General features: G+C 38.9%; 1 protein-coding gene across 1 annotated transcript; it reads right to left on the bottom strand.

Annotated features, from left to right (window-relative positions):
• LOC118818142 (galaxin-like) lies at window positions 1-26,463 on the bottom strand. Its single transcript, XM_036585292.1, has 13 exons — window positions 26,399-26,463; window positions 26,273-26,317; window positions 18,292-18,298; window positions 16,760-16,890; window positions 11,055-11,189; window positions 9,126-9,329; window positions 8,677-8,731; window positions 4,565-4,632; window positions 3,632-3,738; window positions 3,238-3,462; window positions 2,150-2,478; window positions 1,933-1,989; window positions 1-359 (listed from the first exon to the last, which is right to left on the bottom strand). The coding sequence occupies exons 1-10, from the start codon at window positions 26,421-26,423 to the stop codon at window positions 3,271-3,273; spliced, it is 969 nt and encodes a 322-aa protein (XP_036441185.1). The 5' UTR covers window positions 26,424-26,463; the 3' UTR covers window positions 1-359; window positions 1,933-1,989; window positions 2,150-2,478; window positions 3,238-3,270.
• Between the last annotated feature and the right edge of the window lie 379 nt (window positions 26,464-26,842).

The raw sequence follows: 26,842 nt of genomic DNA, 5'->3' as shown, positions 1-26,842 counted from the left end.
TGTACTTCTACTGAAGTAGTTTTTTCAAAATGGTACATTTAGTTTTGCTTCAGCAGAAGTAGCTATGCTCTGTCAACCTCTGGTCATGCTTTGACAAAAGGTTATGATGGCATGAAGGGCAGTTGTGAAGTCAGGAACATCTGAGAGGGGCTTGTAGTGACATCCACTGATTTTTCTCCAGAGATAAGTTCTGTTTTGCTTCAGGTCAGGAGTGCTGCAGTGTTCCAGTGGACCAACTAGAAAGGAGTCTTCCTGAGCTGTTACGATGCATCTCTTCCCTTGGATCTTCATAGCATTCGCTAAGACTACGAAGCGCTGATTCCCCTTCACTGCTGAGCTCTTCACTGTTCCCAACATCACTGAAAACACAGACGCTCAAATCTGAAGGGATCCAAAATCACACAAATGCAAAACTAACCATTTACAAAACCACTGTTTCACTTCTGCGTTTAGTAGGGGTGGGAATTTCTAGGCACCTCACGATTCGATTCAGTTACGATTATAAGACGATTATCGATGCATCTTTTTTTCTATACAGGATTTTTTTTTCTCACTGTGTGAGGACTTGGTACTTTTAAAGCAAAGTATTTGTAATGATCCATAATGAATTTACTTCCAATATCTTTTATTAATAAAACAAATGGAAGTGATGCAGCAAGTGAACTCTAAGGCTCTCATTCACTGCTCTTATTTGGAGCACATGAGACGCTGCTGCCACTCATCTGCGATAAAATGTGCTGTTACGGTGAAATAAGATCCAGTAGCAATAGATGTCCACACAGCACATTACAGCCATACCGCCTGTTATATATATATATATATATATATATATATATATATATATATATATATATATATATATATATATTGTAACTTCGGTTTTGGTCTTGTTGTAGAGAGTGGGGGGGTCGCCGTGTCAGTAAAATATCTTTGAGATGGGACGTGTGCAACATAGCGCGAAAGCCCTAGTTCTCAATGACTGCACTGAACTGTAATGAACTGGCGTGCAGACTGCAGGTCACATAGCAGCGCAGTCTCGCCAAGCAAGTTGCAAAAGAAAAGGCAAAGAGAGATTTAAGATGAACATTTGGAGATGAATGGACTTATTCGCATTTATAAGTACTGCAGTTGGTTTCCTGGAACATTAAACCTGCAATGAGTGACTGTCAAACACTAAAAAGTTGCGAAGACGAAGTCGCTTCTCTTTCAAATTTTTCCGTTCCACCTTAAATGGTACTGCATTTTCATTTGGTGCCTCAGGCGGAATTTAAGGTGGAATGGGAAAATTCAAACAAGAAGCTGGAGAGTAAGAAGCAACTTCAGCCTCGTAAAACAGTCGAACGCTGAGACATTTTACAGTATGCTGCTCTACTTCTGAGGAAAAGTTTCCTGGCGGAGATGGAGGAAAGCGGCTATAGCTGAAGCTTAAAGCAGAGCAAAGTAAGTCTGTGTTTTAGTTTATATTGTTTAGCCTATACTATGACGTTATCACATACTGAGACATACTGGACATTAAATGTTGTGGCTCCCAAGGTGGTTTGATTTTTGTTGAAAGGACAAAATGGCTCTTCTTATCATTTGTGCTGTGACTCCTGACCTAACCTAGCTTTTAATGCAGAGGGTGCCGGGCGGATTTCTCGCTCATTCAGTTGTGTTTTTGTTATTTGCCACCACAGACTGCCCGGGCGCTGCACTTACCCACTTCCAAGTTCTGCTTTTTGCATTCCATCAACATTACGTTATCAATTAAAATTTAGAAAATCTATGTTTAACATTTGTGAATCGATTCAGAATCGTCCACGTCCGCATCGCGATGCATTTATGAGATTTTTTCCCCACTCCTTGCGTTTAGAGTAATTTATGGTAATTTTTGGATTAATTCATTTTTGGAGTATATTCATTATCTTTCTGTCAAAACTGAAAAGTAGTTACCGGTCATGCTGCAGATGGCAGATAAGTTGTAATCCATCCAGGGTCGAAGTGTGAACTCTGGAGGGAGATAAAAGACTATGCTATGAAACGAGGTCACCCTTAATGTTTTTTTTATCAAAATAATGCACTTTTAACAAATCAGAAACAAACATAATGGTTCTCAAGAGTAAGACTGAGATGGGCTTCATAGGTTTGCTCAGGAGTGAATTTGCAGTACCTTCCGCTCCTGCTCGTGTGCCTGTTCTGTTTATTGGTGTGGGAACGAGTCGTCCAGCACAGCAGCTCCATATGGATGTGTTGTAGTACCAGTGCCCGCAGCACGAATGGCCAGGCTGAGTCATATAGGCCAGAGTTTTTTGTGCTGAGTGGCAGCACTGCTGGTTTCTCCTGTCTGTCAGCAAGAGAGGACCACAGCACCCAGCCTCTTCTTTGTTCTTCAGGAATGACACGTCATGGAGTTGACCAGAGCAGCACTTGTGTCTATAAGCGCTAGCACTATACGTGTAAATCCCACAGCAGGTCACGTCCGCCGCTGACCTTTTATGTCTTTGTACAGAGGATAAATACATTATGAAACATCTAAGCCACAAATAGAAAACATGCTATGCATTCAGGCAAGTTGTGCTTAGGTCTGGTATCTGATACCTGGGTTTAGGTTGGTTTAGTGCTACTGTAAATTTTCTTCTAATAATGTAAGCGCTAACATAGTTAATTCATTAGCTGCAACTAGTTGCACTATGTGATAACTACCTGTAAATAGATAATAAAATGAACAGAACAAGAAAATTAGAGCTGAGAAAAACAACTTTTCTCCTTGTTTTCCAACAATGTGCTCTGCTTAAGTTTTCTTTTGTGTTGTTCTGTAGGAATCGTGCTGCCTTCATTAACACATAATCTAAATAATGCTTGTAAACACTGGTGAAACTGAAGGCAGTGACTCTGAATGCATTCACTTTTGATACTTTAACAATATCACTTAGGTTATTAGGATATTAACATATTTAACCAAGTTATCCTTAGGCTATTTCGACCACAGAAGTAAGTGCTAATGACTATGCACTTACGTGAAAGGTGCAGCATGGTTTAAATAACAATTTTTTGGAGATGCTTTGGGTCTTTGGTTTTTTGGGGTAGGTCGAACAACAAAACCTCCAACCCCACCCCTCCCCCCCTTGGATGCCTTCCTGGCTGCCAGTATGACTCCCCACCCACTTTCCTTCTTTGAGATGCTGAAAAATGTCACTGAAAAGGGGGAAAGAAAGACAGTAAATAGAAGACGGTTTGAACAAGGTTGATGTCCTGTACCTGTGCCCATTGCAGCAGATCTCCTCGTTGGGGTCAAAGGTCTTTGTTCCGCAGCACTGCTGGCCTGCAGGGTAGGTGTGCTACTTTCTGGCAGATGGTGTAATTGTGCAGAGAATACGCTATGTTCCCAGCACACGTGGAGTCTGCCGGCTGGTCGTGATACAGCTGTCCATCACAGCACAGCACGCCCTCTTCTGACAGTTCGTATGATTTTGCACCGCAACACTGCAAAGCAGACGCACCTTAGTAAACCAATGGCAGGAAAAAAAACAAGAAACCTATGGATCATCTGAAAAATAACTGGGGGGAAAAACGAGTGTCTTGTTTTTAAAGATCTCCATGTGCTCAGTTTCACACTACAGTCCATCAAGAACAAAAACGTAGTGAAACTTACTTGCGTTAGGCCTGCATTGTTTGGAAACAACTTCCCTGAACAACAGGTTAACTTGTGAGGATCGTACAACTGCTGTCCACAGAACTGACCATTAAAGGGATCTAAGCCTGTAGTTAGGTACAGATAGAACAAGCAGGTGGGAAAGAGATGCAGAGGAAGAGAGTGGACTAAGAATGTGGATTGCTAAGAAACAAAGAAAGGATGAGTATTCCCAAAAGACTCAGACAAGAAATACAACTGGGTCATTTTTAACACAATAGGCATGTGAGTTTCTGAGTGAATTAATGCATAATAGACATCTGAAGTTGGCATCATGCCTATATTAGAAACTCCAGGTCTAAGCAGTTTTATTTATAGGAAAAAGGTGTTTTTAAAAATCGCTGCTGTCATGCTGTGGTAAACAAAAATGTTCCATACCTGATACGTTTTGTCCTGTGTACAATTGCCTCTCAAGTGTCACTAGATCCTCTTAATTACAAGGTAGTTTAGCAACCAAAATAGAAATAATACTATTGTGTGGAGTATTTTGTTGAGGTTGCCAGTGTTATGACATCAATTCAGTGCACAGCAGCTTAGCTTGCATGCCTCAGTATTTGTATTTCCGGCTCCTCAGTGACCTCGTCGTTTACGGGATCTGGTGACATTCAGGTAAACACGTGTACAGCCTATCAGTTTCATTTTTCTAAAACCAGCTTTGACCCCAAGTTTCTGATACAGGCATGATGCTGACAGCAGAATGACAACATGACTTCACAATGACACGATGAGGCAGGTTGGATAAAATGAAGGTGGAACGAATTGGAAGAGAAAGTTTTACAGAGCGCTTTACTACACTGGTTGACATTAAATTTCACACTGTTAAAGCATTTTTGAGTTCATTCAAAAAGAGCACTGCTAGCTTTTAATAACGAATTGTGAGGCCCAAAGCTGTACCTGGAGTTTTCTTTCCTCTGACCTGCCTCTGTTGTTCTCTGTGGTCTGCAGAACGCTTCCCAATTAGCCTTTTAAAAATACAAACACACAGTGTAAGAAGAGAGGCAGCTCCCTGTAAGGAAACTTCTTTTGGTGTCAGGAAAAGCTCTTTGAGAGTTTATTCCATTACTATAACTGCCACTAGCTCTGCGCTCAGTGGTACACATCACAGTACCAGTGGTGGACAGTAACAAAGTAAATGTAATTCGTTACTGTACTTTAGTAGTTTTTCGTGTATCGGTACTTTACCGAAGTATTTCCATTTTGGGTGACTTTTTTACTTTCACTCCACTACATTTCAAAGTCAAATTATCTCACTTTTTACTCCACTACATTATGAGAAATCTGTCGCTCGCTTTATTTTGAGCTTGTTTTGACCTGTTGGTCATTCCAACCCAGTGCAGCACACGGTTCAACGTCAGTGCAGCAGTGTAAAATCTTGGGAGAGTCTATTCAACATAAATGATGGACTAACCTAACTTTGTGTAAATAGACCACAATATAGAAATATGTACACATATGCAGTTGTGACTGATGCGTTTGTTTCTGAATTTACACAAACACTATTTCATTTTATGGTAAATTTATTATTATGTTTATGTTAAGTTTATGTTTATGAACAGAGACCTACAGATGCAGTTTAGTAAAGGAAAACTCATTTGTGAACCTGAGTTTAAAGTTTTTATTAAACTTAAACTTGTAACTAAATTAAATAAATCTTAAACTGAAACTTTGCTTGTTTGTAAAAAGTTATTTCAGAGCCACTCAGTTCTACCTGATGGAAACTGTTTGCCTTCAGTGTTTTGTTCTGATGATAATTTTAATAGACATCAGCGTCACTAATTAATGACATTCTATTAAAAGACTGGTTTACCAAGAGTGACACTGGAGTACAATTACAGAACTGACTCTGTGTGTTTTTCCTTTTCTTTCTTTTCTTTGCCGAGTTGAACAGCTACCCATCCTGTGCGTCTGATGCTGCTGCCTCTTCTGCCTAGATTGGGTGCCACTGCTGCCAGCCCTCTGGACCGGCTTGACCACCATTTAGCTTCATGCTGTGCAACGCCATGCAAGCTCACCCTCACATCCTGACCACACTGATGCTGCTGCTGCATAAACTAAACTAATTAAATTAATCATTTGCTCCACCTGTTTTCCCTGTTTTTTGTACTATAATACTTTATACTAACAATGCTTACTATCCGGTGTCGACCAGAGGAGGATGGGTTCCCTTTCTGAGTCTTGGTTCCTCTCAAGGTTTCTTCCTGTCTCTTAGGGAGTTTTTCCTTGCCACTGTCGCCACTGGAGATGCTTATGGGGGCTCGGACCCGGATTTCTTTCTGTAATGCTGATTTTGTTTTGTTTTGTAAAGCTGCTTCGTGACAGCACCTGTTGTAAAAAGCACTATTTAAATAAACTTTGCTTGCTTGCTATTTTCACCTAAAATGAATTAATAAGCCGAGTCTTGTTGCAAAAATGATAATAGGACATTAGAGCCATAATTAATCTTTTAGTACTTTAAATTTCGATACTTAAGTACATGTGAAGGCAAATACTTTTGTACTTTTACTCAAGTGGAGGTCTAAAGGGAGGAACTTCTACTTTTACTGGAGTAATATTTCACCTTGGGTATCTCTACTTTAACTCAAGTACATGGTTTGTGTACTTTGTCCACCACTGCACAGTACATGCATGTAACAGCCCAAAGTTAATACCTGGGCCTGTGCTTCCTTATCCTACTTTTGGCAACCAATCGTCTATGTGGAGTCCCTGCAGGGTCCCAACTGAAATAATTGTCATGTCATCACATGGCATAGAGCACTTGAATGCTGCATCAACTTGTAGCCAAGACAAGATAACATCATCTCTTACAGGAACTCTTGCCCATTCATTTACCCACACAAACCAAACATAAACTGTAAGTGTCTTCTTATTGGTAACGCTGTTTCTAGTTTCTGCTTGTCCATCACCCTTTTCTCCTACAGCTGTAAGTATCAGTATTAGTCATACTGAAGCAGTTTATACTTCCCACACTTTTTTTTTTTTTTCGTGATAAAGCTGCTGGATGTGAACAATGACCTGGGGCATAAATTGTATGATTCACCACAGCAGATTCAGAACAGAGAATGTTGCATTGTAGACATTGTGTAATAGAGACATGAAAATAAACAAAGAAGTGAAAGTAAGATCCTTTGTCTGCATAAACGTCCCTGACTAAGAGACTAGAGATAATATATTTAGAATGAAGTCGACAGCGTTTTAGGGCCACTGTTAATAAAAATGAAAATATTTGATGTAGAGAATAAAGTCATAATATTTTGAGAATAAAGTCGTAATATTTGGAGGATAAAGTGGGCTGTACTGTAACTGTAGGGGGCTGCCATAATGCGTTGGGGTCTCGGTTGCTGTACTGGCGCCGGAGTTCCACTCACTCCTGTCTCTCTGTGGATCATTCTGATCATCATTCTACTGTCTGTGAAACTTCATGCTCTCTTTGAATGGAGGGTTTCCTGGTGTTAATGCCACTTTAATGTCGTAATTCTACGACTTTATTCTCAGAATATTATGGCTTGATTCTCTAAATATTATGACTTTATTCTCAAACTATTATGATTTTATTCTCAAAGTCTGCTATTTTTATTTTTATTAACAATAAGCAGACAGCAGATCTTACATTCGCTGTTCTCTTCATTTCCATGTCCATACCCCTCTTATTCTGTTTTCCTCTCCATAACTTCATGCTTTTTTCTGCCATCTGTTAAGCTAGGTTATATTCAGCTAGGTTGTTATTATAAAACATGGTGAAAATAAATGTGGTTGAATAAAGATTACTGGCAGGGCTGCAAATTTGGTCCGGCAAGTGGGAGGACCAACATCGAAGAAGCTAACAAAGGCCACAATTAGAACTAGAAAAGTGCATTTCCTGAACATGACGCAGTTTTAAGATAGCGAAGATGTTGCTTTTGAATACAACTGGATATCGTAGTTACAGGCAATGCTTTGTTTAATATGGTCAGCTTGTGTATTCGTGTTACAGTGGAGGTTCTTGAGGGGAACTGTAGCTTTTCACTTTACTATTGCTTTTGTTAGTTTATTGTTTTATCCTTAAGTCTTCCACAAAGCAGCTGAGCTTCAGCTTGGGCTGCTATGGATGGAATACTTCCACTATGTATGTTGTTTTCAACAACCATCCCAAAACACCTAAAATCAGAGGCGTAGCTAAGGAGTGGGCCATCCTGTAAAGAAGCATGGCCACCCTTCTGGCCACCCCAGTTATGGAAAATGAGACAATCAGCCATCATTTATAAAGCATTAGATTAGATTAGATTAGATTAGATTAGATTGTCATTGTGCAGAGTGCAGGTACAGAGCCAATGAAAAGTGCAAAATACAGTATTATTTACATATGAAATGCAGAAGGATGGTATATCGTGGTTAAAAATATAGATATGCAAGTATAAATATAACATACATATATACAGAGTGAGTGGAGAGCGTACAATGAGGTAGTATGTCCTGTGAGAGCAGCATATGTAAAAGATAAGTATGCAGAGTAAACTTGTACAGTAATTAATAATTAGCATTTCTTGCTGTGAGGCTAATTTACTCAGTGAACTGAGGGAATGTGCACTGGGTCCTTCAGCAGTGCTGCTCTGTGAGCTACAATTTTAAGTAGGGTATTCGATGCTAGAATGCATTAACCATCAAAAATGGGGAAACGATGGACAGTTTTGCTTATGCACGGGGAAAAAAACGATGCATCAGTTTCATGTCGTTTTAATACAGTAACACAATTTTATGCATTCATTTCTTATTTTTCTTTGCAGTGTGCCACCCCAATAAAATCTCTGGCTCTTACCTGACCACCCTATTCTGAAAGTTCTAGCTACTTCTCTGCCCAAAACTATCTTGTATGAGTTCAAACACCCCCCCCCCAAGGTTGTGTCAGTGATGTTGGACATCATTTTCTTTAGAAATATATGGGTCTGTCTGTACAGCCATGTTTCTGTGGGTTTGGGTGCAGTGCAGCTGTAAAGTGCTAACGATATAATCTCTAATGGCAAATGACTCACCGTTCATGAAGATATGCCACCTGATTCTCAGGGTGAGGGCTTGTAGGACCTACAGCTGGAGGAAAAACACAGAGTAAACCTCTCTGGCTTGCATTCAAGACTTTCCACTTTTACCTAGATCAGGTGTTATATCTCCAGATTCAGCACCTCAGTTAATAAGATGTCACTTAGTCACCTAAGTGTCAGAAGGGAAATAAGCATAATAATGACATAAGCAAAAAAACATGGTAGTCGCAAACTGATACAAAGCACATCTGTCTCACTGGACGAATGGAGAAACAGCACTGCTCTAAACTCATAGTTTTTTCTTTCTTTGTCCACTTAAAACTCCTTCAAGTTCAAGTCAAGGCTGAGGCAACTGGGTAAAACAAAAAACAACCAACTAATATTTACTCTGTATTGACTAGAAGACTTTAGTCAGTAATAACAGTGAGATCTAATAACTGTACCTGTAAGCAGACCTTGATTCGAGCAGCACTTGCTGTTAATGGGATCCACTGCGATCACTTGGAGATGTGGTTTGTAACAGCAGCATTGCTTGATTGGGTTGTATGACACTGTGCCGCAGCACAAGTCATGGCTGGTTTTCTTAGGCAGAAGGGCCTTCTTGGCATGAGGACCGCAACACAGATGAGACCTCTCCTCGTACAACTCTGTCAAAGAAAGCAAGAATATGGAAGCCATCAAGAGAGGGCATTTACACGTTAAAGAGGAAAGCCACCAGTTTTTTTTTTAATTTCTGCTTAATTAAATGGTTAAGATATAGATTAGATATAAATTAGATATAGATTAGATTACATTAGATTCAACTTCATTGTCATTGTGCAGAGTTCAAGTATAGAGCCAATGGAATGCAGTTGGCATCTAACCAGAAGTGCAAAATACAGTATTATTTACATATAAAGCCCAGTAGGTAACCGTGGTAAGTGATGCTGTGGTTACAATATGTACAGTTGAGGATGGTAGAGAAGTAAAAAAAGATGTGCAAGTATAAAACATAGGCAATCAGAGTGGTTTGACGTAAACTCCCTCTGCTAGAGAAACTAGCAGAGTTACATTTGTTCACACTAGTGGTGATGGAACCAGACGTCTGAGGAGTTTACTGCCTCTAAAAGCTCCCTCATATGACATTATTAAATGAAATGATTATGCGTTCACCGCCTGATACCAAGATATTGTTTTACAACAGTTTTGATAGAGGTTTGTCCTTTTAAATCAATTAAGTTATACTCGGAGAGGCATATGCAGGGCATTGTAGTCAAAGTAGTATGCAAAGAATTTTTTTTTTCCAATTTGGCCAATATTGTACCATTATCGACATTATTTATAAAGCTCAGAAGGCATATGGAGTCAAGTAGTGGTTTTGGATAGTAAATAAAATGGCTATATTTGTGTTGTAGACATTGTAACCCCTGGTTCCCATCACCACCACTGTAAAGAAATAAGTCTGTGAGTTTCTCTACATCATTCTCTACCTTACATTTTCGTGAAAACGACTTGCAATAATACCTTTTCAATCTAAGCTTTATCTGGCGCATCTAAAGCAACCGCCCACTGGTAAAAGTATTGTCCATGATAGTCAACTCTGCATCTGTAAGCAGCAGATATTTAACAAATGAGGCAAAATCCCAGGGGAGCAAGGATTTTAACAGGACTTACATTTGCATAGATATTGAACTCTGAATTGAATCATTCAACAGTGAATACTTGTTTCTTTGTTTTTGTCTCAGAGCTTTTAGTCTCAGTGAACAGTGAACTCTCTTTTACTTTCCACTTGAAATCATGCTATGCCTTGATTTCTGAATCTGTCAGCTTCTCACGCGTCTTCCTTTTTTTTCATTCTTCTACTTCATTTGAACACAGCTACGACGGTGTTTTAGGGCCACTGTTAATAATAATAAAAATAGTAGACTTCGAGAATAAAGTCCTAATGTTTCAAGAAAAAAGTCGTAGAATTACGATATTAAAGTGGCATTAACACCAGGAAAGGTTGCAATATTGTGGCCAAACGCTTTGCAAAGGGAAGGCAGCACCCAAATAGTACCTGCTCTGTGAGGGTCCATGGAGGTCCTGACCACTGAAGAACAGGGTAAAAGTGGACTAACAAAGTATGCAGTGAAACAGATGGACTACAGTCTGTAACTGTAGAGCTACAAAGTGCACCTATATAGTAAGGGGAGCTGATAAAATGGACAATGAGTGTAGAAACAAGGAGGTGGTCATAATGTTATGCCTGATCGGTATATATATATATATATATAGTCACTTCTAATGGTGGTGCACTGTTTTTTGACATGTTGTTTAGTATTATGGTATGTGATTTTGGACAGTGCTACTCTTTCATTCCCCTGAAGGAGGGGTGATAACAGTAGGCCTACCTGATCCACAGCATTTGGTTTGGGTGCTCTTTCTGAGTAGGACGGTTCCTCCACAGCAAATCTGATTGAGCGGGTTGTAGGCCTTTGATCCACAACAATTTGAGACAGTCTGACTCAATCCCAGTGTTAACACATCTGAAGGAAAAAGTCAGAAGCAAACATACAATAGACATTTCAGTATCTAGCAAAACAAGCAAAACAGGCTATAAATAAAACTGGTGGGCTGCCTTCTGTCCTCAGGCACACAGACATACAACATTTAACATGTTACACTCCCTAATTTTAATGTATAGTTTCAATATGGGAAGGAGTTTTAGGAAGTTCATTATTTGAGAAGTTCAGGGGTTATTTTAGGGGAGCAGATACACTGCGTCCAAAAGTGCTCATCCAGTATTCCTCCTCAAACTAAGGGTAATAATAGGAAGTTTGTCCCTCTTTGCTGCAGTAACAGCCTCTGCTCTGCTGGGAAGACTTTGCACTAGATGCCTGAACATTGCTGTGAGATTTGATTGCATTTAGCCACATGAGGTCAGGAACTGATGTTGGATGATTAGTTCTGGATCACAGATGCCACTCCAACTCATCCCAAAAGTAAGGTGGAGCTGACAAAGCTGCCTTTCAAGCCCCGCTTCAGAAAGGACATTGTTTTATTATACTGCATTTAAATATATACCAGTGTATTGACCTACACTGAATTTGAATATATGAAGATATCTGCACAGGTAGATTAAATATATGGAATGGTGTTATTTACCTAGATGTCTGACATGTATATGTAAATAAAATCACCTTATTATTCAGTTATTAGTATTATCATTATTTTCTAGTTCTGCTGTTATTGCTAATGATAGGGAGTGTTGCAGTACTCAAATCTACTCTTGAGACCAAAAATTAATGGTCTCAACATCACTTTTAAATGTATTTCTTTTGATTACCACTAAAACACATAGTTTCACTGGTGGTTTTGGATAGTGAATAAAGTGGCTATAGCTGTGTCTGAAACTGTGCCCTATTCACGTTTTTGAGGCTCCACCTGTAAGGGCCCAGCCTGTGTTGCCAGCAGAGAGCGACGGCGGCAAGCTGCCGTAAGTTCAGGGAACTCCAATTCCCAGAAGCCATCGGGCTGATTAGGCCCAACCTGGCACACCTGTGGACTCCTCTACTTAGGGCTGTGGCAAACAGCAGCGCTTTGTCACACCTTTGTACAGGAGTGACCGTACGGTTCTTAGCCCAGGTGGGTATTTAAACAAAAAGAAAAGAAAAGAGGGATGGAAAAACAAAAGAGAGAAATTGCCCCAAAACTACTTAAAAACCAAAAGTAGGCTTGAGCAACAAACAGTTCCAAGCCATACAAAAGGTGTTTGCTCCACAAAGAGCAAACAGGCGAAACATAGAGCTGATCTTCCTCTCATAATTACAGAGGAAGTATTTTATGTTTTCTGATTGTCTTTTATCTCACTTTTCTGTCTCAGCCTTTGTTTGAGCACGCCTTTGATTGTCTTTTTCCCGCCCTTTTTATTTCCCATTTGTTGAGGTGTTTTTCCCATTTTCGTCTGTGCTTCCCGGTGGCGCCGCGGTAACTCCTCGGACCGCCGTCCAGTATATCGGATGTTTGAGCCACCTCAACCCCAACGTGCACAATCACTAAACACATACTCCGTCGCCTCAATAAACTAATTTAAGACCCTTTCTCACGGGTTTTGCCCTCTGCATTTGGGTCTGCCTCCCTGCTGTCCCTTAACACCACCATTTTGTAGTGATGTCCTAAAACAATGTAGAAGATTCAGTGCACTCAAACAATCCCACAGTGCTCTGCAACAAGAAGTGTACAACCGATGTACCCGAGGGGATGGGGGATACCAATAATGCACAATGTTTGGTTGGCAAATCCAGCAGCATCTACACAGAGCTCTCTTTAGACCTGTTACAGATCTAAGTAAGCTCTTCTCTTGTGTGCAGTCAAGCTCAGCAGTTATAGTGGACTGGTGGCATGACGTTTACAGTGGTCATGCGACAGAATCTTCTGGCTTACGGTATTGAGCAAACCCTTAAGACATAGTGTCAAATTGTTTACTACCATCACAAATTCTGTTATATTTAGCAATCCAGATTTCTGAATGCAGGGTATAATGATTCGGACATGGCATATATTTGCATTGTAGGCATCGCGGCCCCTGGTATGACCACCACTCTGAAGAGAACTCTGATGGTCACATCACACCAAACCCCCCCCCCAAGGTTGTGTCAGTGATGTTGGACGTCATTTTCTTTAGAAATATATGGGTCTGTCTGTACAGCCATGTTTCTGTGGGTTTGGGTGCAGTGCAGCTGTAAAGTGCTAACGATATAATCTCTAATGGCAAATGACTCACCGTTCATGAAGATATGCCACCTGATTCTCAGGGTGAGGTGTTTTTTGTTTTTTTTTCATTTTTGAAAAATGTAGGAATCCCATTTAGTGTTCCCATCAGGGTGTAGTCTGTTTCCCCTCCACCCAGTTTCTAGTCTCTTCATTTCAGACTTTGGGTGTGTCTCACAAAGCAAGTTCAACCGACAGACAGGCTTCCTGTCTAAGTTTCAGCTTCACAAAGTCAAGGTTAACTCATTTTACAACAATGGTTAACAACTTTCTCTGTTCATCCAGGTTTAGATACTCAGGCTGGGATTAATCCTTGTGCACATGCATATGAATGCGTAATGTTTATGATGAACAGCCAATCGCGTGACACTTGAGGAGTTGTACAATTTTTCATGTGATCAAACCCTCTTCAGTGTCATGAGGCATCCACCTTCGCCAGTCCCTGATCGATCAGAAGCTCGGTCTGATTGGATCCGAAAACTGAAGCAGGTTAGGCGTGCAGCATAAGTTGCCATGGTGATGTATTGCAGTGACCCACCATTGTGAAACAGGGAAGTCAGGGTTAGCCTGAACTTAAAGCTTAAAGTTAGCTGGCTATGAAAGAAATCCTGCTTTGTGAAACAGACCCCAAGTATGTCCAGTCTTATGTCTTTCTTGCATTGATTTGTTTCCGTCCATCTTGTGTTGCAGCGTATGGTTTATGTGCCGTCTCTTTTACTAATATAAGATTAGCAGAAATTTTATTAATAATATTTTGGATTGTCATTTGATTTTAAACCACTTGGAGTAAAGAGTTCTATACAACATTTTTAGAATTGTCTTCTAATGCCAGTATGGCTGCCTATTACCTCTCTGTGCAGCTCTTAGAACCCTGTAATAATTTTGTGAATTTTTGTTGGTATTTTGTTCAATTATAATTTGACTAATTACATCAGTGAATTCCCAATGGGGAAGTAGGGACAGTGAGTTCTGTTGTTTATGATATGTGTATAAGGTCTGTAAGCCACCCGTTCCTGAGTTATCCTATTCTGACAGGATTAGTGATTTTGTCCCATCCGAATGTGCCATGTCAGTAATTTTTACCAACTCCCATGTCAAGTTCCTGGTGCCTTTTACCTTCTATAAAATGAGTAGTAGGAATAACCTCAGGTTGTATTGAGCTCATGTGAATCAACATGTTAGAACATGTAGTTTGATAAAGCTGTCAGATATCATAATGATGTGATAAATTATCATTGATATTAATGTTATTTTGTATTACATAGGCAGACAAAAGAAATGTGTATGTGTGTGTGTGTGTGTGTGTGTGTGTGTATATATATATATATATATATATGATTATGATAACAATCATGATAACAATCGTAATGCAGTTTTACAGGCTTTAAGTTCAGGATTGGGTCATTTCTGAGCAAGTGGGTGTTTTGTAATTGCATGTGAAGGTTAAGAGAACAGGGTGACGTTGATTGCTGGCTGTGACTTCCCAAGCTAATGACACAGTGCATTCACTTAAACTGGAGACCGCAATTTGCGGGCAAAACAATAGGTCACTTCTAGCCTTCATAACTCCAGAACGGTACTCCAGAATGGAAGATACAAACATGATCCGCATATCAGGACATTCAGCAGCATTCGCCCCTAACTAGCAAGCATGACGTCACCGGGCTGTGACGTCAGCATCAGTGAGTAATTCAGCTTGGAAAATCCTGAAATTATTGATCTGCTGTTTGGCCTTTATAATCAGATGACTCATCAGACTATGATTCACCATCCAGAGTGATTTCATCCACCTGTGACCGTCCATCAGCCAAAGATCCAGCTCCAAAATCACCCAAATCCACTCGCTACTGTTATACTACATCTCTGCTTTTAGCCTTCATATTATAAACAAAGGGCTTTCAGTTTACATTGATTGAGTATTAAAAATATATGATATGCAACTCAGTTCATAATTAAAAATAAAGCCAGTCTTGCTGTGTATGAGTTTTAGCACTCAGCCTGAATCCAAGAGGACAGAAAATCAATAAAAACTTGTCCGTCTTATGCTGTTTATTTTTACTCATATTAACCAAAAGAATGAATCACCATCAAAATTATTGCACTTTCAGCTCACAGACACTCCAAACTAACAATTTCTGAAAAGATAACTACTTTTCCACTTGTTTTCAAGATTTCAAGACCCTATAATTAAAAAACTTATAATTTTTGATCAGAAATGACCCAAATTCATAAAGCTATCACATTTCTGTTAGCATTTACATGTTAAAAAAGGGCATATTTGAGTAGCCCAGGGTCTCCTGAAAATAACAACATATGGTATGTGTGACTGTCACATGTAAATTCTTTTTCATTGTAATTGACCCAAAAAATACCAAAAAAAAATCCCTGAATCCCTTTTAAGTTTCTAAGGGTTAAGACAGCAGGACTGATGGTTAGGGTGAATGGAGTAACAGCAGAAGTAAATGTTTTAACATGTTTTCTATTCGTATCTTGACCGAAGGCAGTGTTTAAATCAAGAAGCCGCTCCCATCTCTGCCATTTATTCCAAGATTAGTTACGGAGTGGGGCTCGGTCATAAATATTACAGACGGTGTTAAATGACCCCTCCCCCACCACTCTATGGGAAACTAATCCTGCTCACATAACAGGAATTTAACCTATTCTGGAGTCATGGTGCCTAAAAACAGATCTAAAATCAGGTTATGAAGTGCGTTCTGGGTGTGTGTTTTTTTTTGTTTGTTTGTTTGTTTTTTGTTTGTTTGTTTTTGTTTTTTTGTTGTTGTTTTTTTTTGTTTTTTTGGATTACTTTGTCGCATTGGTGGTGAAAGGGGGGCAAGTTCTGTTATGAAGGTTAGAAGCAACCATGCAAGAGTGACTCACTACTCCTGAAGAAATTCTCAGTCCAGTGCGATGCCCATCCCATCAAGAGTTGCAGTTGGAACCTTTTGTGACCTCATTTTTAGTCATTATTGGAATGAATATAGACATGAGGCCTGGCTATTCTTCTCTGTTGTTGTTTTGGTCTTGTCTTAAAAATCCCTGTAGGCTCTCACTTCTAAATTGAAATGGATGAATGTGTGAGGTCAGGGGTGCATGACACGGAGCCAGAGTCCAGCACAGCTATGGTGATTTTTCCTGCTTTAACACACATCTAGAGTTAAGCTGCCCCTAAAATGAGACTGTTTGTAGGCAGAAGATGCTTTGTCTTGTTCCTAACAGATGTTTTTTTTGTATTTGTGGCACATATCAAGTGGTGATAAGTAGCCAATTAAAAATTTGGCAGCAATAAAATACATGTACGCAGCAAAGTGAGTGAATCAAGATGGTGACATAAATGTTGCCTTACTCATGCAGCAAGAACTCTCCAAGATATTGTAGGCAGATTTTCCACAGCAGCTCAGATGAGGGGTCTTATGTATAGTTCCACTGCAGCATGTGTATTTGGTTAGATCAATTAAAAATCCAGCACACCAGTGGCTGAGAGAAAAAAGAAGAGCTGTCGGTTATTCTCATGAACACTTTTATTAAGTATGATGAATTATCTTACACAAAAGCCTGATTTCACTTTTTAATAGAAACAATCATAAAACGCACAATATATGAATGTTTGGGCACCCCTGGTAAAATATGTGTATCATGCCTGGAAGTCAACTCGTTTTTGAGCTATAAAGGCAAGAAATAACCATGCAAAGGCTTTAGGAACAGACAGTTATTAGAACATCTGCATGGAACAAAGCTAAATGTGTCCCACTTCTACAAATCTGAATGCACAATTACCATTTATTTGCTGAATTTAATACACTAGTGTTTTTTGTTTACTAGGTTTAGAATCTTGAATGACTCATTAGACCTTAATCCAAGTCAGGTGCAGTCAATTCCAGAGCATAATAAATTAGGTGACCCTTCAAACTTCTCAAGGTGTTGTGTTTTTGCTTAAGAGCCATTGGCTCATCTAAGCATCTAAGCAGCTGACTGAGGATCTAAAACTAAAGATAACTTACTCTTCCAAAACAAGATAAGTGGACATTAAGGAGGACATTAAGTGGACATCCTTAAATGGACATTAAGGAGAATTGTTAAAAAAGTCGACAAGATATGAAAGACCAAGAAAAATCTATGATTAAGAAAAAATGTTAGATGTGAGGGTGCATCTGTTATGCTTTGGCCTGTGTGGCAGCCAGGGCAAGGGAACAGAATATGGGGATAGAAGAACATATTCCACTAAATATCAGCAAATCCTGAAAGTTAATGTCCTACAGTCGGTGAAGAAACTGAAGAAAATATGGACATTACACCAAGATAATGACCCTAAACACACCTCAAAATCAACCTTGTAGAAACAAAAGGTTAAGGTAATTTTTGAATGGCTTTCACTGTCCCATGACCAGAATATTTTTGCAAATCTGATCTTAAACATGATGCGCATGCAAAATCACCTATGAATATTTCTGAAATAGGCAAATAAGGAAAAAACATTCTAAATCAAGATAAAGACTGGCTACAAGAAAAGTTTGGAGGCTGTGGTTTCTGTCAAAGGGGGTCTTACTAAGTACTGACTGAAAGAGTGCCTAAACTCATACAAAGGCCACATTTTATGTTTTATTTTTTATAACATGATAAATTCAGCAAATGAATAATGACTGTCCATTAAACCTTGCAGAAATGTGTCCATTTAAGCTTCTTCCATGCAGATGTTGTATTAACTTCTTTTCACTTAAAAAAATCAACAAAATGTATAATTTGACCAGCAGTGCCCAAACTGTGTGCATCATTCAACATATTAGTTGTATTTACTCCATCAAATGTATAATATTGATGTAAATTGAGCTTCACAGAATGTCTGTAGTTACATTTGAAGAACTTGAAAAGTCCATTTACCTGGATTCTTCTTTGCAGCAATGAATGACCAAAAAGAAAAAGAAATGATTACTGTTCAGTCATGGAAAACAAATGCAAAATAATGGTTAATACAGAAGTTCTTTTACGGATGTTAATTGCCAAAAAGAAAATGGTAGAAAAACAGTAGAATCTGAAAGTATTTGAACAGCAAGGCCATTTTTTCTTTTTTCCATACATTAAAGACATTTTGGTTCAAGATTAAAAGATGAACATGAGACCATCAGAAGTTCAGTTTTCATTTTGTGATATTTACATCTAGATGTGTTAAACAACTTAGGCCATGGCACCTTTTGTTTACACACATACAAGGTCATCAGTTGAGCATGGTGGAGTGCCATGGCTTGGGCATCATCATGCAGCAAGACAGGGACCCAAAACACACGGTCAACACAACAAAGGACTTCATCAGGAGAAAAACGTGGAAGACTGGCCAAGTCAATCGCCAGACCTTATCCCAATTGAGCATGCATTTCTCCTCCTGAAGAGGAGGCTGAATGAAGAAACCCAAAAAGGCAAATAACAACTGAAAGAACCTGTGGAAAAACCTGGAAAATCATCACTAAACTAAAAAAGCCAAAAGTCAATGGATCGCTGGTTTGATGCAGTTATTACCAGCAGAGGATACGTGACCATAAATGAAATGTTATTCACTTTAATTTCCTTTTAGACTATTTGCTTTTATACTTTTGCTCACTCAAAAATTGGACGGTGTGCCATTATAGGTTTTTAAAAATGGAGAGTGTCATACACTGAACATCAGTCTTTTACAGAATTTCTCGTTTTTTTTGTGAGGCCCGCACACTAGATGAGAACACAAAAAGGGGGTTATAACACACAAAACTAGTTTCGGCTACAAGAAAGCACGGTCCCACTTTATATTGTCTCCAATAACTATGTAGTTGCATATGAACAACATATGCAGCAATGTAACTACTACTGATTTAGTTACAGATGGATTACAGAAGTACACCTTATGTAATTATACATGCGTATCGACTTCAGCTTTGCCTCATGTATCTCATTGCCAAGTGTATCTTAATAGTTGTAAGGGCCTGTTCTCTCTCATGTAATTACACAAGCGTAATAACATTAATTACAGTTGTAATCAGACTGGAACAGCAGTTTGTTTTGTTTTTTTTTCCAGCAGTAAAAGGATGTAATAAATTACATTAAGACATTATTTACACTGTATCTGCCAGCTTTACTAACGTTTAGCTAGCATTTATGTTGCAAGTGCTGTGACACTGTAACCAGATAGAGCTTTAAACTGTATGTATATGTAACAGTGCAGAAACTTTTACAACATTAATTAAACATGTTGCATTATATTACCCCTAAAGCAATGTCATTATTACACAGTACCTACATAGCAACTACACAGGAACTGCCCACTTAATTTGAAGTGTAACTTTAGCACTACACTACAGGAAAGTTCCTGTGTAGAAAATACACTTGTGTAATTACATGAAGCAAAACTGAAGTTGATACATGTGTTTAATTACACAGGCTGTACTTCTGTTATCCATTTGTAACATTGACTAAATCATCAGTAGTTAGTGTTGCATATGTTATTCATGTGTAACTACACAGTTATTAGAGACACAATATAAAGGTGGACCGAAAGCTCTTAGCACATGATACAAACAGAGCTTAACTGGACCTGTTTGTGCTTTTATGCAAACACAAGAAGCATAGCAAGAACACAAACTGGGGAAGAATATGTGTGGCTGAGAAACACAGGTGCAACAGTTGGAGCTATAGAGAAATATTTTACTACTAATTGCCAGCTGATTTGAAATGGTAAAGAAAGTGACTCTTTGCCTGAACTCAGCTCCTCGTAAGCATCTCCACACGTGGCACGCATCCTTTCACCTTCTTTCCTCTCTTCTAGCTCTTTCATTGGCTGCTTCCTGAATTACTTGTTCTGTTACGTTTCTGACCATTTCTGCTTGTTCATAAAGACAAACATATTTGAAAAGTATCGGGATCACAGTCACTCCGGAGCTTGACTGGAAGGCTGAAGATTGCCTCATTTCCATTCTCACGCTACCAGATCATCCGCACCATGAACTGCTTAAGAGCTCCTGACCTGAAAAATTGCTCCAGACCACTTTCAGTTTTGGAAAATTTGTCAGAAGGGTCATATTGTGTGTAGTGTAGGCCCAGTTTAACTGAAAGTATGGGTTCTGAGTCATAAAACTATCAGACATGACAAAATCCTGCTGCATGGCCATGAGTTAATAAGGCATAGGAATCAGATAATTAAGTTGTGGACACGACTTAGTAGGGCAGAGGGACAAAATCCTGCTGCATTGCCATGATCTAATAAGGCGTGGGAACAGGATAATTAAGTTGTGGCCACAACTTAGTAAGGCATGGGGACGAGATAATTAAGTTGTGGCCACGACTTAGTGAGGTGTGGGGATGAGATCCCACTGTGTGGCAACAACTTAATACGGTGCAGGAACAAGATAATTAAGTAGTGGCCAGGATTTAGTAAGGCAGAGGGATGAGATCCTACTGCGTGGCCATGACTTTATGAGGCGTGGGAACGAGATCATTAAGTTGTGGCCACGACTTAGTGAGGCAGAGGGATGAAATCCTGCTGCATGGCCATGACCTAATAAAGCATGGGGACAAGATAAGTTGTGGCCATGATTTAGTAAAAGGCGTGGGGACAAGATCCTACTGCGTGGCCACGTCTTAATAAGGTGTGGGAACAAGATAATTAAGTTGTGGCCACAACTTAGTAAGGCGTGGGGACCCGATAATTAAGTTGTGGCCACGACTTAGTGAGGTGTGGGGACGAGATCCCACTATGTGGCCACAACTTAATATGGCCCATGTATTAATAATATAATAATTCCCATGTGTTAATACGCAGTGGCCACGCGTTATTTTTACTTATACAGCATACCACCAGCAGGGCTCCATAGCTAAAATATTATTGGTTAGTATAATTTTTCTCTTTTCACTGATGCAATCAATATTAACTATACTTTGATCGAAGATTACAGAGAAACAAAAATTTGTCAGCAATTTGTGAGAATACAAAAGAGTGAATACGTAGAAACTGAGGGAAGTAGTTGTTGGATACCATGTGGCTTATGCCTTGTAGCCGAAGGCAGTCCAGCATACGCAGGCTTGCCTAGTCATGTTTTTGTTTTAATAATAAAGTAATTTAGCGCTGGGCATGAGCTGTTCACATTCTCTCTAACCCAGAATAGCGAGTCTGTCTTGTTTGCTCCTCTCAACACCTGCCAACAGTAAATTTCGTTACTAGAGCTTGAACACAAGTGGTTTTTTAAGACACGTTGCTGGTATCAAATTCAAAATATTTTTAAAAAATAGTGATATTTCTCAGTTTCAACATTTGATATGTTGTCTTTACACTATTTTCATTGAATATAGGGTGTAAATGATTTGCACATATTTGCATTTTGTTTTTATTTAAATTTTGCACAGCGTCCCAACTTTTGGGTTGTACTATCTAAGTCAGAGAGAAAATTATAACACAGAAAACAGAGTGGGTGAAACATTGAGAAAAAAGAAGGAAAATAATGTAAAACAAATTCTAAAAATTACTGAAAATAATAAAGCAACTGAAATTAATTAAACAACACGTTGTGGCACTTAATAAGAAAATAACAAATAAGCAAATTAAAACAATTAAATTCAACATTTAATAAGAAAACATCAAATGAAAAGCAAAAGTAAAGCTGCACAGTAGTCCTGTACTTATCTTAGACATTACTGTGCAGCATATTGACATAAATAGACTGAAATATAAGAATGTGTTACTCCATTAATGGCTTTAAAAACACATTAAATAGTATTCTATTAGTATACCAATGAAGTGCTGCCAGTGCTGGAGTGATACATTCATTTCACAGTGTTTGAGTAAGAACATTCTCTGCCGTGTTCAGTTCAACCTGTGGTCAGTCTGTGGTCTGTTGGATAAGCCACCGAGCAAAGCCTTACAGTAATCTAAACAAAAGCATGAGTCAGCTCCCTGTGAGAAGCCCTGACCTCAGCAGTGTTTATAAGATGAAAAAAAAACCTCAAACATGTTTGATATTTGCTTGTCTAACCACTGCTAAAAAGAATATTATACATAATTGTTTCAATCCAAATATACGATTATCACAACATTGGTTAGTAATCTATTATTATATTGCTTCCTTTGAGCAGACTGCTGCAGTGATAAAGAAAGAATCCCCTGAAACTCATCCTATACTTCTATACTTTTCTCAGTTGGTGAGACAGTCACTATATCTGTGCTTTCATTGACTGTAATTTTGACTGTATTTATTCATGTTTGATTGCATTAGAGAAGAATGTAAGCTACATCATGATATCTGTTAAAAACAAAAATAATACAATTTGATCACAATAACTGTTTTGGTTGTGCTATCAGTGTGTAATAACACCATGTCTCAATTCACATTCAAATTCTGTACATGATTCATAATTTTCCTCTGTATACAGTAGATCCAGTAAGTAGAATTTCAGTTTGTCCTCATTTATTGAAATTTGGATGAACAGCTTTTTTTTGGTACTGGACAAACCATTAACTATGACCATGACCTATTTTGTTTAAGTGCTACAGAAATGTACAGTGATGTGTCATCCATAACCGTCAGACATTGACTCCATGTTCTCTAATGAAATGGCTGAGTGGCAGGAAACAGTATATAATGAAAAGAGGAGTGGCCCGAGGTTAAATCATTGCCAATACAGCAAATACCATGGTTTCCAGATACAAATTAACCAGGGGTTATAAAATACTGTCTATCAGTCAGACACGTATGAAAACGATTTGGGCATTTCCAGTAAGTCCAATCTAGTTTTCACGTCCGTCTAAAAGTAAATGGTGATCTACAGTGTCAAATGCACCAGTAAGTTCCAAAAGTGCATAGACTGGATTTTGTTCTCTTCTGACTCTCGTTGGAAGTCAACTACTATTAATTATGACTTTTATGAATCTGACCCTTTGTGTTTCATTAGTGACATGAAAACGGGAGACAGTATTTTGAATAAAATCATTTCAACCCTATAAATTGATTTTTATGCATATGTTTCTTATCAGTATCTCGGTTAATGCCTTGAGTGACTTTTTGATCATCTGGGCCTGTGCAATCCTAGATATGGTTTGAGAGAAGTTTTGGGCATGTACTTACGCGAAAATATTTGGGTGACTATTCTAGTGTTAGCAGCATTAGCCTCGTAGCAAACTGTGGATACCATGCCTTGACTACATCTGGAAGTGAAAAATTGTGTACATTTTGATTTTTTCCCCACCAAACCATTCTTTTAAGGAACTATGTAGTAGTTGTTGATCACATAATGTTACTTTCATAGTATTTCATTACGTCATTAAAAATTATCACCCATTACCATTTTGTAGGCAAGCTGTAACTCTGACTACCATCATTCTAGTTGTATGGAAATTGGAACTGATAAGTTTCTCTAGAGTGAACCATTTCACAACTAAACACTGAATCACCTTCTTTGTTTATCTCAAGAACTGATTTTCTCTTTTTTAAACCCACTTAAAGGAAGTGGCAAGTTGGGGGCAGGGAAAAAAGGGGGTTGGGGAAAAATACACCACTAAATACAAACTGAATGCTAGATCCAATATTAGGCATTGTATTAAAAATAAAAATGCAGATGTCTCACAATATGCAACTTTTGTTGCGGCAGTTGTTAATGCAGTTTGATTGGACTATTGGCACATTAAAGGGGAATTTTACCAATTTTCCAAAATTTTTGTGGTTTGACCCTGAATAACAAAGTCACTGTTGGTCAGTGGTTTGATGTAAAACAGTTCATTGGTGGGAAACCTACCCACTTCTGCTGGTGGTGATAAAAAGCAAGAGTCACTATATATGCACTGCCTGGCCAAAAAAAAGGTCATGACCCAGATTTAACTAAGCAAATAGGTAAGAGCCTCCCATTGGATAATTACTGCATGGGTGATTATGTTTCAGCTGGCAACAAGTTATTTAACCCTAACTGATGCAGTGAGTAGCTTCTCATTTGTTAAACAACCATGTCGAAAGACACATCCTGTGGTCGTGGAAACGATGTTCATCTGTTTCAGAAGGGTCGAATTATTGGCATGCATCAAGCAGAGAAAACATCTAAGGAGATTAGTGCTAATATCAGGTTAAGAACTGTCCAACGCATTATTAAAAAGTGGAGGGACAGTGGGGAAACATCATCTTCGAGGAAGGAATGTGGTCGGAAAAAAATCTTGAATGATCGTGATCGGCGATCACTTAAACGTTTGGTGAAATCAAATCGTAGAAAAACACTAGTAGAACTCAGGGATATGTTTAATAGTGGAAGTAAGAGCATTTCCACACGCACAGTGCAAAGGGAACTCAAGGCATTGGGACTAAACAGCTGTGTAGCCTTAAGAAAACCATTTATCAGTAAGGCTAACGGCTTCAGTTTACTAGGGAGCATAAAGATTGGACTCTGGAGCAATGGAAGAAGGTCATGGGGTCTGATGAGTCTAGATTTACCCTGTTCCAGAGTGATGGGCGCATCAGGGTAAGAAGAGAGGCGGCTGAAGTGCCTACCGTACAAGCCTGTGGGGGCAGTGCTATGATCTGGGGTTGCTGCAGTTGGTCAGGTCTAGGTTCAGCAACGTTACGTGCCCAAAGAATGAGTTCAGCTGACTACCTGAATATACTGAACGACCAGGTTATTCCATCAATGGATTTTTTCTTCCCTGATGGCACGGGCATATTCCAAGATGACAATGCCAGGATTCATCGGGCTCAAATTGTGAAAAAGTGGTTCAGGGAGCATGAGACATCATTTTCACGCATGGATTGGCCACCAGTCCAGACCTGAACCCCATTGAGAATCTTTGGGATGTGCTGGAGAAGACTGTGCACAGTGGTCCAAATATCCCATCATCAATACAAGATCTTGGGGAGGAATTAATGCAACTCTGGACAGAAATAAATGTTGTGACATTGCAGAAGCTCGTGGAAACGATGCCACAGCAAATCCGTGCCGTAATCAAAGCTAAAGGTGGTCCGACGAAATATTAGAGTGTGTAACCAGGCAGTGTGTTCCTAACCATTACATGTAATAACTTTCTATGAGGCAGCTTTTAGAGGTGGATGTCTGGTTCCCATCACCACCACTATGAACAATTCTGGTTCTGCACTTTTCTCTAGAGTGTTGCATTCTACATCTGAATACTGTATTTACAGCTTAACCATTTAATTATGCAGAAATGTAAAAAATAAAAAAATCTATGCAATTTCCCTTTTAAAGATAATAAAGTCATCTAAACGAGGTAATCTGTAACAAAAAATGCATGTAAAAAGCAGTGTTGCAAAATTGGCAAAATTGCAAAGGTAAGAACTTTCTGGTGAAAGTAAATATATACTGAAAGCCAGTTCATACTAGTGTACAGGTTTTTTCAGTTGTGAGAAAACCTGGAGTGATGGGAATAAGTGGGTAACACTTCTGAATTGTGTTTAGCTGAATATTGAAAGATCTCTGGTTACCAGGCACTTATAGTACTTATTCACCACGTATTTGCACTCTAGACGTTGCAGCCCCCGGTTCCCATTACAGCCATTGTTTTGAAATATGAACCAGAGAACGATTTCGCGTCAAAACAATCTGAACGGCTTCTTTGTTTATCTCAGTGACTGAATTTTGGTGGGATTCCCCTATTAAGTGGGTTTGGAAAGCAACCAGATCCTAAATCGTTGTTTACTATATTTAAAACTGCTCCAGAGAAGATCAAATGCCTGTGTAAAGGAAAAATCAGGAAATGGTGCTAAGGCACATGTAGTGAAGAGAACGAGGATCCGTGACTGAATTACATGAAAAACAGCTGCCAATACTAAACCACAGACAGTAGCAATTATATCAACTGACTGACTGACTAAGCAGTTCAAATCTAAAATTTTTGTAAATGCTTGCTTACCTTGTGTAGAAAAAGAAGTCCAAAAGCACATGATAATTCCACCAGCTGTTATAAGGAGAAACCAGGATTAAAAACAAGATTAAAAGATGAAATCATTGGTCTAGATAAGGCATTATGTTTGCATACCATAATAAAAAATGCAGCAGCGCATCCTTATCTACTTTCACAATGGGAAGCACCTTGAACAGAGCTCGAAAAACTAATACAAAAGGGAGACCTTCCCACATTCGCTTTTAAATACTGAACACGCCCCTTGACAACTGCAAGACAGACATATTAGGCACTTTGGGTTGGATTTTTAGATGTAGAGAAACCACAGCACATGTGTGTGTATACATCTGTCATCAGATTTTCTGTGAAAATTATGCCATAGTGTTCATGTATTTATATCTGAAAGCTGTCTATTTGTATAGAGAATTAGTAGGTCTGAATAGTCTGACTACTACTGAATAGACTACTGAATAGTCTGCTGGTCCTTTCTTTTTCTTCTTCTGTAAGCTGGAGGCAGATGGGACCATCTTAGCGAGGCCTTTATGTAAATCTAATTTTACACTGCAAGTTTCTGATTTA

This window comes from Colossoma macropomum, unplaced genomic scaffold, assembly GCF_904425465.1.
Source record: "Colossoma macropomum unplaced genomic scaffold, Colossoma_macropomum, whole genome shotgun sequence".
Taxonomy (NCBI): Eukaryota; Metazoa; Chordata; class Actinopteri; order Characiformes; family Serrasalmidae; genus Colossoma; species Colossoma macropomum.
This window is presented reverse-complemented; position numbering and strand designations above follow the sequence as displayed.

Bases quoted from the DNA above. Each gene is read 5' to 3' on its own strand.
- LOC118818142 (XM_036585292.1), bottom strand. From the start codon at position 26,423: ATGCGCTGCTGCATTTTTTATTATG. The intron at 9,330-11,054 runs GTAGGCCTACTG...TTTCTTTGACAG, and splicing joins AACCAAATGCTGTGGATCAG to AGTTGTACGAGGAGAGGTCT. The intron at 4,633-8,676 runs GTGAGTCATTTG...TATTTTTAAAAG, and splicing joins GTGGCATATCTTCATGAACG to GCTAATTGGGAAGCGTTCTG.